Source organism: Hakea prostrata, unplaced genomic scaffold, assembly GCF_041222555.1.
Source record: "Hakea prostrata isolate BN-2017 unplaced genomic scaffold, UWA_Hpros_2 contig_22, whole genome shotgun sequence".
NCBI classification, from domain to species: Eukaryota; Viridiplantae; Streptophyta; class Magnoliopsida; order Proteales; family Proteaceae; genus Hakea; species Hakea prostrata.
This window is the reverse complement of record NW_028291141.1, coordinates 68,566-80,587: the sequence shown is the minus strand read 5'-3', so window position 1 is coordinate 80,587 and position 12,022 is coordinate 68,566. Positions and strand designations below refer to the sequence as shown.

Genomic DNA, 12,022 nt, shown 5'->3' with positions numbered 1-12,022 from the left:
TGTCTTTTCGATCTTTGGTCAGTCCAGCACTCCTACCTCGGTCGTTACACTCATCGCTCGGAGGGTCTTTATTTGGAATTGCTTCTTCTGATGTTCGGGGCTTTTCGCCCACCTTCTCTTTCAGCTTTTGCTGATCTCCTTGAGAGATGGTCGAGGTGTTTGGTCGGGAATGATTAGGAGATCATTCTTGCTTCCCTCAAGTATTTTCTGATTTTCTTGAGGGCCTGCTGTCGGGGCAATTATATGACGCATGGTCATCCTGACCAGCTCGTTCCGGGATGAAATCTCCTTTCGAAGCTTAGATTGTTGCTTCTGGAGTTCACCAACCTGATTTACTATTGCGCCTGGGCTAAATTGCTCCGCTTGTTCGGGATTCTCCTCCGTTTGACCGGGATTCTCCTTTCTTTGCTCGGGATTCTCCGAAGTTTCTGGTGGAGGATCTCCCTTAGCGACCTCCTCTCCGATCTCCTTGTCGCTCACGATCTTTGATCTTGCTCGCACCATGACTTTTTGATGCAATTCCCACAGACGGCACCAATTGTTGATACGAAATCCTGATCGTCCTTCCCTATCACGAACCTGCAAAATACGTGCTCGACCTTGGGGGGTCGAGGTACGTCTTCGACGAGCAAGTCAGTACCAATGATATGATCTCAACTACTCAATAGAGAATTCAAGTAATTGATCACACAGAATATGAATGCTTACCCTCTTAGTTTTACTTGAGATGTTTATATAGCGTAAGATGGTAGAGTTAGATTCGGAATATAACTCTAAGATAAGTTCTCCAAGGAAAGTAACTCTGTGAAGAGTTCTTTACTTGATCTATCCCTCTAAGAAGTTGATAGATGATAGAAGTTTACTCTGATCGGGCTTTCTTTGGTAAGTGGCCGACCCTACCATAGGTAACCTGGTCGAACCATACTATATAGAGTAACTGGTCGGACCGTTCACTCATCGGGTTAGACCAGAGTATGTGGAATGACCATTTATATTATTAACACTTTCTAATCTGGAGCACAAGTAAAGGTCAAAATATTCTGACATTAAATTATGACTAGGATTGGATCGGATTGTGTGTTTGATCTAGCTTAATCTTACCACCTTGTTGGATAATCTTTAGTTAGAACGTTATGGAGGACTGGGCGGAGACCATCATGGGAGATTGCTGATATATTTTTATCAATTAGGATGTGGAGAGAAAACAGCTCTAGAAGCAGAGGCAGTCGCCCTCAAAAGAGCTCAATGCTGGGTTCAAAATCTTGGACTGTCAAATTTGATTGTTGAACGATATAACTTTGAAGTAACCAGATTAATTCAGCTGTACCATAAGGAGCCACCTTGGAAGATCAGGTCAGTTATAAACGATAGCTTTGCTGGGAATTAGTTCTCAGAATAATTCAATCTCAATGTGTGCAGGATTTTCAAATCTCCAAAAACAGGAGACAGAATGTTGCTGGTTAGTAGTCATATATGGGGTACATCATGCTACTCAAGCACGTGCTTAAAACAAAGTTTGGTGTAACGAAGGGAAAGTGGATTTATACATTCCAAAACAAAGAAAACTAGGGAGATTATTGCATTCTTGAATCATGAAGTGCAACAATGGATGACCAAGCTGGCAATGCAAGCAGCATATAATATTATTATGGATCAAGTTGTTTGAATGCTTCTTTCAAAAAAAAAAAATGTCCCAACCGAACCATATTACCATTCTATTTTTTGGTTTTTTCCCCAAAAATACCCTTCGTAGATATTTCTTAGTTTTTTTGGCAAAGAATACACTTTGGAGTCTTCTTTCACTTAATATTAAAAATGAAGCTGACGAAACGAAAAAAAAAAAAGAAGAAGAAGAAGAAGAAGCAAACAACAGAGGTAATTTTACAGTAGAATTACAGTTCAAGCTGCTGTATCATGTTTTTAATTTTGTTGTTGTTAGTATTTGTGTTTGCAGTCTTTGCACTTATCAATTATAGTTTCATCTTGAAAATTCTGTGAACTATTATTCATTTCTTTCAACCATCTGAAGTCGTAATGCTATCAATCAAGATTTTGACTGTTAAAGCGAATGTAGCTTGAAGACCTGAAAATAGTCTGAGCTTAATATATTTTCATTTTTCTCATAATACTAATGCATTTGGGTGATGTGGAAGTGGCTTATTATTAGTTGTTAATTCTAATTCCTTGAGATCATCCCATGTGATTATTTAAGTTACTGGGATAAGAGTTACGCAGTGAGCCTTGCTTTTTGCATCCATAATTTTTCTTTGGGATGATTTTTATTTATTTATCCTTTAATCAAACGGGCTTTGAGAAATTGTCTTGTTTTCCTTGTTTCACTATATTCGTTAGTCTCCGCTGAATTCTCTTCATTTCTTTCTCGTCATTTATTATTTATTTATTTAGACATCCTTCATTGTTAATAAAATAAAATTTCAGTATCTACTTAATGTTTCTTCAAATTTGACTTCTAGATAATAAGAGAAGGAAGCACAGCAGATTACCTAGTTTTGCTGAATTCATTTTACCTAGTTTCATGAGGCATCATTCCATTTATCTCAGATACTAGTTAGTTTTCCCAACTTGCAAAACTAAACTTTCTAGAGCTAATTGGAAGGCATGGATTCATGTAATCAACCTTATTGAGTTGGGAAAAAGCTTTTCATCAAGTCATCTAACCATTAAAAATGTAAATAAAATTCACACTTTGATAAGGTTATCAAAACGGTAATAATGAGTTTTATCTTTGGTGTACAATAAGAAATGCAATATAAAGAAAGCTCATGTATCGTGATATTATGTCCCTTGATGCCTTCGTAAAAAACCCAATCCAGCTTACCTTACTTGTGTCTTTTGTACCAATAAATAAAAAGCAAGGATTACATAGATTGATACTATAGGGGTATCTTCTACACCATGTATTTATAGTCCTTAAGGTACAAACTTACCTAATTTGGATGTGAATGAGAATGAAAAAGTATCTACTGAAATTAGCATTATGTCTTCTCTAATACTCATTTTCATCCTGATGTGAACCATATTTTTTTAGCCATGGTACCAAAAGTTGATGGCCCAACTTCCGTGGGTGAATACCATCCGATCAGTCTATGCAATACGACATACAAAATCATTTCCAAAATTCTAGTGAATAGATTGAAACAAATGATGCCACATCTTATCTCATTTTAGCAGAACGACTTTGTCAAAGGTAGACACATTCAAGATAATATCCTTATTGCTCATGAATTGATGCATTAAATACACTTTCACAGGAAAAGGAAAAAAATAACTCACGGCAATTAAGTTAGACATGAGCAAAGCCTATGACCGCATAGAATGGAGTTTTGTCGAGTCAGCTCTTGGTAGCTATGGATTTTCTCCAAGGTGGATTGCTTGGACTATGAAGTGCATTACTACTACCTACTTATCAGCACTAGTTAATGGGTCAGCTCAGCCATCCTTCACCCCGACACGTGGCCTACGCCACGGTGATCCACTTTCATCTTACTTATTTGTGCTTCGTGTGGAAGTCTTGACCTCTCACCTTGAACTAGCCCTACAAATAGAAAAAACCCAAGGCATCCAACTCTCACGAGGAGGAGAACGCATTTCACATCTAGCCTTTGCTGATGATTTGATCCTATTTGATCAAGCAACTAACACTAAAGCCAAAACTTTCCATCAAATTATTGCATAATATTGCTCTCACTTCAGGCAGTTGAAAAACCCGGGCCCATTATAGTCCAATTACCTCATCGGGGCTGAAGTGCACTCTCTCAACTCATTTCCACATCACACCCACCACGGAACTTGAGATTTATCTCGGGATCCCCCTAATCCATGGTAAGCTCAAAGAAGCATTGTGACACCCTCATCATCACTAGAGTAAATAACTGGCTTTAACATTGGCGGGCCAAATTCCTATCCTACATAGGGAAAAAGGAACTCATTCAATTCACTCTTGCTGCAATGCCCACTCATTTCATGTCATGCTTTCAATTATCGATGTCAATTACAAACACACTCAACAAGCTTTCATGAGATTTCTTTGGTCCAATGGAAATCAAAGGCATATCTACACAATTTTCTTGGATTTAATTTGTAGCTCTACTAGAGATGGCGGACTCAACCTAAAAAAACTGTCACTTTTAACCTCGCTCTTCTGGCTTTGAAGGCATGGGAACTCCTCAATCCAAGGGACTCCTTATGGGGTGAATTGATGAAACATAAGTATTTCAAGCATTATACCTCTTTAGAAGCTCCATCTTCCCCAGTGGCCTCATGGGAATGGAAGTCTTTGATTAAAGCAAGGGATCACTTATGTTAGGGCTTCTTTCTTCAAATAGGGGATGGACATCTAGTGAGCCCTTGGAACCTTAGTTGGGTCCCTAACCACCCACAAGACTTGGGATGCCATCTGACAACTTACTTGCCTCTCAAGGTTTTCGATTTCATTAATTCTAAGACAACATCATGGGTTCGGGAAAATGTGCTTGATTGGTGGCCTCCTGAAGTGGAGACAAAGATTCTCAGTATTCCCCTTCCACCGACTCCAACAGCAGATCATCTCATATGGAAGCTTCATTCGACAAGTAAGTTCATTGTTAGTTCGGCATATCGACTGGCATCAACTCCCCTAATATCTCTACCTCATCATCCACTTTCAACTGGCTATAGTTGTGGCATCTCCCTCTCCCACCTCAAATCCTTTTTTTCTTATGGAAAGTTATCCATGGTAAACTACCTACAACAGATCTTATACTATCGCGAGGGTGTCAATTACCCATCTAGTGCATCACTTGTGGTCACCCCAATGCTTCCGCCCAACACCTATTTACATCTTGTCCTTTTACCCTTCATTTATGGCATACCCTACAAATTCACCAAGGGGACCCATCTCAACCCTTCAGTCCTCATCTTCAGGCCCTTGTCTCCAAATCTACCCCATCATCCCCACACAACCAACAAGCCATCCAAACCCTAATAGCATTATGGACTCTCTGGGCCTACTATAACTTTGTCACCCACTCGCCTCAAATCCCAAAGTCATAGGATGCACTACAGAGGCTACAATAAACTCTCATCGAATTCTCCCCACCCTTCTCTCAAAAACCATTTCAAGAAGTACAAAGGCTCATACGATGGGAACCCCCGATGCAAGGACAAATCAAACTCAATGTGGACAAATCCTCTTTCCTTGAATCACATTGATCAAGAATTGGTGGGATAGCATGAGACCCTAACCATCAAGTGGCCTTTGCTTTTGAACAAGGAACAGGTTATCAAGAGTCTCTTATTTCAAAAGCACAAGCCATTCGGCGAGGCCTCTCCCTTGCAAGGGATTATCAGCTCTCGCATGTCCATGTGGAAAGCGATAAGCAAACACTAGTGCTCTCTATTCTTAACCCAACATCCCAACGCAGCTGGAAAATCTCACACTTAATCAATGATATTCTTAAGTTAGCTAAATCTCTCACTACATGCATCTTCTCTCATGTACCCCAAGAGGTGAATTTTGCCACAGACAAGTTTGCCAATTCTGCAGCATTATACCCAGGATTGGTTTGTATATCAACATTCTCCACCCCCCCCCTATTAACTTGGATCCTACTCTTTGATTCCCTTATGTATAAGATTCCTCGAGGTTTTCTTTTCAATCAATAAAGTACTTTTTATTACCAAAAAAAAAAAAAAAAAAGAATGAAAAAGTATCTCGACACTATCTACATGATATTATGTATTTTTCTATTTGAAATTAAAAAATGATGGTGAGAAAAGAAAAAAGTCTTAGCTATGCACTTGACGTACCCAATAGTTAGTTACCTACGGCACGATCTAAAATACATTATCAAAATTAGGTTTGAGTAGATTGGAGGATTAAAGAAGTCTCTAAATTTAAAATTGCACCTGTCAAAGTAATTTTAAAGATATGATCATTCAAGTGAAATATAGACGTGGGATATTTTCAACAATTCTCATTATCTCAATATATAATATCCTTCAATTTAACTAATTCATAACAGCACTTTTGATTTTTTTTTTTTTTTTTTTTTTATTCTTTTTTCTGGGTTATGCTTCAAAACATGTAAAGCAGAAAGGAGAAAAAACTGTCTAGCTGATTTCTTCCCTGGAATTAACCACCTCTATCCTACATGAAAAGAAAATTTTCGCACAGTTTTTTTATCAAGATTTTTTTTTTTTTTAAAGAACACATTTATTGTTTTTACAGCAATGGAAGTAAAAAAACAATAAATATATATTAAAAAAGAGAGACAAGAGACATGAATTTTTTTTTAACTGATATATATATATATATATATTGTGCATTATAATTCCTTTAATGATTGGGTAAGTAAACATTTTCTTCTTCTTTGTTTTTTTCCCAGAATTTGATTGTGGGAAATAGAAGTTTCAAGAAGCTTAAGTAACCTATTTAATCAAGATTTGTAATTCTTTTGACTTTGAAAAAAGTATTGTTTCATCTACTGTGTGGCCTTCACCCACCATCTAAAGACATGCATTTGTTCATTTTATGGCCTGCACATCTTGTGAGTTTTACTTCTTTTAATTATTTCTATTTAAATGAATTGATAGGTCAGCACTTAGGTGATTTCTATGGATCATGTCAATCAAGAGCCGTTTACAAAAAAAAATTAACATTAAAATTATATATAGTTCATTTTATGGCCTTCACATCTTGTATGTTTCACTTATTTTAATTATTTTTATTTAAATGAATTGATAGGTCAGCATTTAGGTGATTTCTACGGAGTGTCAGTGAGTCATGGAGAAGTGGGAGACTAGTCTAATAAGCAAATGTTAGAAGGTTATTGTTGGTTGTGTTTTGATTCGTTTCATTTCTTACTCTCTGAACTCTGAAGGAAGAAAACAATACCAGCAATGACGGAGCTTGATAAGAAGAAAAGAGGAGAAGATGCAACGGTAACCATCAATCTCACAGAGGACATCATCGTGGACATCCTTTCAAGGCTTCCGGTAAAGTCTCTTCTGAGGTTTAGGTGCGTATGCGAATCTTGGTGTGATCTAATAGACCATCCGGATTTTATTAAGATGCATCTCAACCGGTCCATTGCAAGTAACAACCTAAGCATTGTCTCTATAAACCAACATAATGAACAACATGCCATGCAAGTCACTTCAGTAGACCTAGATGATTGTGAACAAGGAGGAGAAGCGGCGGTAGGAGTAGAATTTGGTTTTCAGCTACCTAACGCAGTCTATGATGTGGCTTCTTGTAATGGCTTAATATATATGCTTCTGGACGACGATGGATTTCAGAGCCTGAGACCCGCGTTCCTTTTTAATCCATCTACAAGAACACACACAGAGTTGCCTCTTGTGGAGATTGATGCTGAGTATTGCTCGCAGTGTGTCCACGTTGGATACGGATTTGGTTATGACCCTACCACCGACGATTACAAGGTCATAAGGGTTTTTTTGGCAAATGTTGAAAGTGAAACTGATAATTCACCTACTGATGACTACAACCCCTTCCACGTTATGGTGTATTCTCTTCGTAGCGATTCAGAGAGAAGAATCGAGGACATTCCCGTATTTGACACCCAAGACATTGTTGGGGTTTTTACAAATTCTGCTTTTCATTGGGTGTCACGGGATAATGTGATTGTTGCTATTGACATTAAAGATGACAAGCTTAGGGAGGTGCCTCTGCCTCATCTTGGAAAAGATGAATTTTGCATGACCATCGGGGCTCTAGGGGAAACACTTCAACTCTGTATGCTCTGTAACCACTCCAAGGTCCGCATTGACTTTTGGGTGATGAAGGACTATGGGGTGAGGGACTCCTGGGAGAAACACTTCTCGATCCAAGAACCATCGGTGTTAGGGTATTCTAAAGTCATACCTGTATGCTATTCAAAGAAGGGTGAAGCTTTAGTCATGGCAACTTTATCTGAGATGGACTTTCCGAAAGATCTGGTGCTTTATGATCCTCATAAAGGAAGGGCAAGCCATCTTTGGGATCGTGGCGACTGTTACTGCATAGGCATAGTGGCAGTTTGCATTGAGAATCTTTTATCACTTGATGCGGAAGAATATGAGAAAAAAGAAAGGAAGAAAAAGAGGTAATCCGGCTGAGCAGATTTTAATTTACCTTACCTGTTAATTGTAATCACTTGATGAGATCTATCCATGTACGTGAATCACACTTGAGTTAGTCGGATAGGAATAATAGGAACTTAAGTTATTTAGATAAGAGTTAATCAGTCAGATTGCTAAAGGGCCTTCTGGAAATTTGTCTTGTTTTCCTCGTTAGACTACATGTTACCATCAAGAAACTGCACTTCTAAGAACTTGTTTGTAAACAATTACTGCTATTACTAACCCACAAATTTTCAGATTACAAACATACCCCTAACCTTTCCGTTTTATCTGTTAATTGATATATCTTCGCGCGCCTAAAATTTTTCAAAAGTCAAAAATACTTTCCATCAACAGATCTGTTTTGGTTTATCTTTTTTTCGTTTTTTGTTTTTTGTTTTGTTTTGTTTTTTTTTTTTTTTTTTTTTTTTTTTTTTTTTTTTTTTTTTTGTCTTTAGGCCTCAATATTGGTACCCAATATGCATTGGAAGTCTCAGTTCACTTGATACTAAAAGGAAATGAAAAAGGAAGAAACTGAGGCAATTTAATATGAGCAGATTTACACTTCAAGCTGCTGTATCATGTTTACATTTATTTTTTGTCGTTAGTTTTGTGTTTACACTCTTGCACTTATCAATTATAGTTCCATCTAAAAAATTATATGAATTATATTATTTTTTTATGTCAACAATCTAAAGTCCTGATGGGATCAAACGAAATTTGGAACTGTTTACAGAAGGAGTAGCTGAAGACAGGAAAAATAGTTTGAGCTTAATATATTTTCATTTCTCACAATACTAAGTGTGATGTGAAATTGTCTTATTATTTATTTGTCAGTTCGAAGTACTTGAGATCATTCCTTTAATCAGACTGCTAAAAGGGCTTTTGGAAATTGTCTTGTTTTCCTTGGTTTTCAAATACTCTTTAGCCTTTGCGGAATTTTTTTAATTTGTTTCCCCTCATTCTTTATTTGCTCATCTTCAATGTTAATGAATGTTGCTGCTTGCAATGGTAGTTTTATGAGAGATTTTGAAATTTGGGAATGGAGTAACAGATGGACCCCTTTTTGTTAACCAGTGAGGATCTTTAGCTAGATTATCATTACAAGCACTGCCAGAGGAATTATTTGTGATTGGTTCATATATACTAACAAGAATTTGTTCAAAATGTTTATATCCCACCGAGTGTGAAAAGAAATTAGGGTATTTGGATTAGCATTCTTGATGAGTTGATTTGCACCTATCTTCTGGAAGCTAAGGTTTGATGATTTTGTTTTGACATGGTTATATTGCACTTCTTTGTTGTGATGATATAGGTTAAACATGTTGATATGAAATCTTTGTTTTCAAGAATTATTGTGGTATATATCTGTTGTTGGAGTACATTTATATTTTGATGAGCATGCATGTGCATGCAATAGAAAATCAAAGAATTGCAAAGGGTAAAAAATTGACTTAGGAAATGGTGAGTGAGGAGATAACCTGTAATTTTGTTTTTCTTTTTTTAATCTTTTTTGGATTCATAACCAAACAAGATGAAGAAAAGGAATGTGAACCAATGTGATTATGACCCTTTCAAGCAGGGGTTTGGATATTGGATGAGTATACACTCAATACCTTACTAGAAGTCCAAAAAGTGAGTTTGAAGCCTAGGAAATACTAGGACTAGTGATGCATTCCAAAGTCTTGCTCAAAGTTCATGAGGTAGTTCTCCTATTCTTGGGGTCCCACATTCTAGATCATGCCTATCTATACAAGAGTGTGTTTATGCATCGCTCTTTTGCATGCTACAGTTAAAGACCTTGACCTAATAGAATCTAAATTACTCAAGATTTCTCTCTTTAATAACCATTGATTGATTTGCTTTATTTTATCACATTGCAACTTTATTTTTCATATCACAAAGATTTACCATGCTTGTTATATTTTTAAAGATCTAACTTGCGAGGCTCTTGTAAGCTTACCTCTTCGATGTAATGTCTCTTTTAGATTAGAGAGACACGAGAAGGAGGGTGGGAAGGCTGACTTGTTTGACCTAAGTAGGAAGAAACTGATCGCAGACCCGGATCTTAGAACTTCAAAGTATGCCACTTGTTGCGACCCGACCATCTTGGGAATGGAGATACCAAGTTGGTTTCCTCCAAAGGCTATCCTTGAGTTGGAGGTTGCTGGAAAGGAAGAAGATGAAGCAGATGAGGTCAGCAAAGGATTCCAGGATGTGGCCAAAAATGGAGTCCAGGACGAGGCAACCCAAGAGAAGGAGACTAATACCTAAACAGAAGAGGTTCTGGAGGAAAGGGAGAAGCCGCTCACTCAAAACATTCGATATTGTGGGCAGTCTTCTGGAGCACTAGTGCATTGGAGTCTTGTTTCACTTGATACTAAAGTTGGAGCCGATAAGGAAAAAAAGAACCAAGGACAAAGTTAATTTGACAAAGCAGAATTTTACTTCAAGCTATTGTATTATGTTTTTAGTTTTGTTGTCATTTGTATTTGTGTTGCATTCTTGCACTTGTCAATTGTAGTTTCATGTAGAAATTTTTGTTTGGTAAGTAAAAATAATGATCACAAACCAACTGGGTTGAACCATGGTCTGTTTGGTTTATCCCCATCAGGATCAAAACGAGAGGTCAACCAGGAAGTGCCCTGAGCACGAAGGGACTCAATAGTTTGGAATGAAATGTGTTCCCGCCAAATTCGAGACAGGCAATCGTGTTTTGCTGCATAGTCAAAGTGGCAGTTTGCATTGAGAATCTTATATCACATGATACAGAATATCAAGCTCATGAGAAAAAAAGAAAGGAAGAAACAGAGGTAATCCGGCTGAGCAGATTTTAATTTACCTTACCTGTTAATTGTAATGACTTGATGAGATCAATCCATGTAGGTGAATATCATTTAAGCCGTGAGATTGCTAAAGGGCCTTTTGGAAATTTGTCTTGTTATCCTCGTTAGAATGTTACCATCAAGAAACTACACTTATAAGAACTTGTTTGGAAACAATTACTGCTATTAGTAACCCATAAATTTTTCGATTACAAACATACCCCTAACCTTTCCGTTTTATCCGTTAAGTGATGATATCTTCGCCTAAAATTCTTCAAAACTCAGAAATACTTTCCTTCGACAGATCTGTTTTGGTTTATCTTTCTCTGTTGTTAACCAGTGACGATGTTTAAGCTAGATTATCATTACAAGCACTGCCAGAGGAATTATTTGTGATTGGTTCATATATACTGGAAAGAATTTGTTCAAAATGCTTAATATCTTGAAACCTTCTCAAACATGCCTTGGTTGGGGTTTAGGTCAATATCTCTCACATCACCGTTTGGCCTGAGTATTGGCGTGTGTACAAGGTTAATCTTAGCCCAATGCAAGTCATCTACTAAGTCACATCTACTTAGGGTTAGATACGTCCATTCCTTGCTTCCCGCAATCCTTTCCAATACCTTTCCCACTAGAGTCATTGTCTCCTTCCTGGCTACATAGACTCTTAGCCCTATTAGTCATCCATACATAATAAATAGGAAGCTCTCGTGTCCTCTCATGCTTTCCGCAATCTGGAGCCCTCTCATGCTTCCCGCAATCTAGAGCCCTCTCATGCTTCCCGCAATCCGGAGCCCTCTCATGCTTCCCCTCAATCTCGAGCGCCCACAAGCCCAAGTCTACCACATGCAACCCTACCAATGAATGGCCCCCACAATGTGATTCATGTCCTCTCACGAGTTGGTTGCTGGTCTTGAGCGCCCATAAATCCCCATTGCTATCACGGGTCAGTCAGTCTCAATTCCCCTTCTAATGGGGTCAAATATGACAAGGGTTACCTAGCCAAACACTTCTAAACCAATCCTAGGTATGTCAACCAGGTAGTCGGGAAAGCACTAAGGGGCACCATAGAAAAG

The 12,022-nt window shown here is 37.8% G+C and overlaps 2 protein-coding genes across 2 annotated transcripts in view; both read left to right on the top strand.

The window, feature by feature from the left end:
• Positions 1-1,387, top strand: part of LOC148999224 (uncharacterized) — a 36,227-nt gene extending 34,840 nt beyond the window's left edge. The window contains exon 6 of the mRNA XM_089141367.1: positions 1,124-1,387. Within this exon, the coding sequence (XP_088997493.1) occupies positions 1,124-1,387 (264 nt within the window). The remainder of the gene's footprint in view (positions 1-1,123) is intronic.
• A 5,513-nt stretch (positions 1,388-6,900) lies between these two features.
• Positions 6,901-10,395, top strand: LOC148999223 (F-box protein CPR1-like). The gene is made up of 2 exons (XM_089141366.1): positions 6,901-7,868; positions 10,110-10,395. The coding sequence occupies exons 1-2, from the start codon at positions 6,901-6,903 to the stop codon at positions 10,393-10,395; spliced, it is 1,254 nt and encodes a 417-aa protein (XP_088997492.1).
• The last annotated feature ends 1,627 nt before the right edge of the window (positions 10,396-12,022 follow it).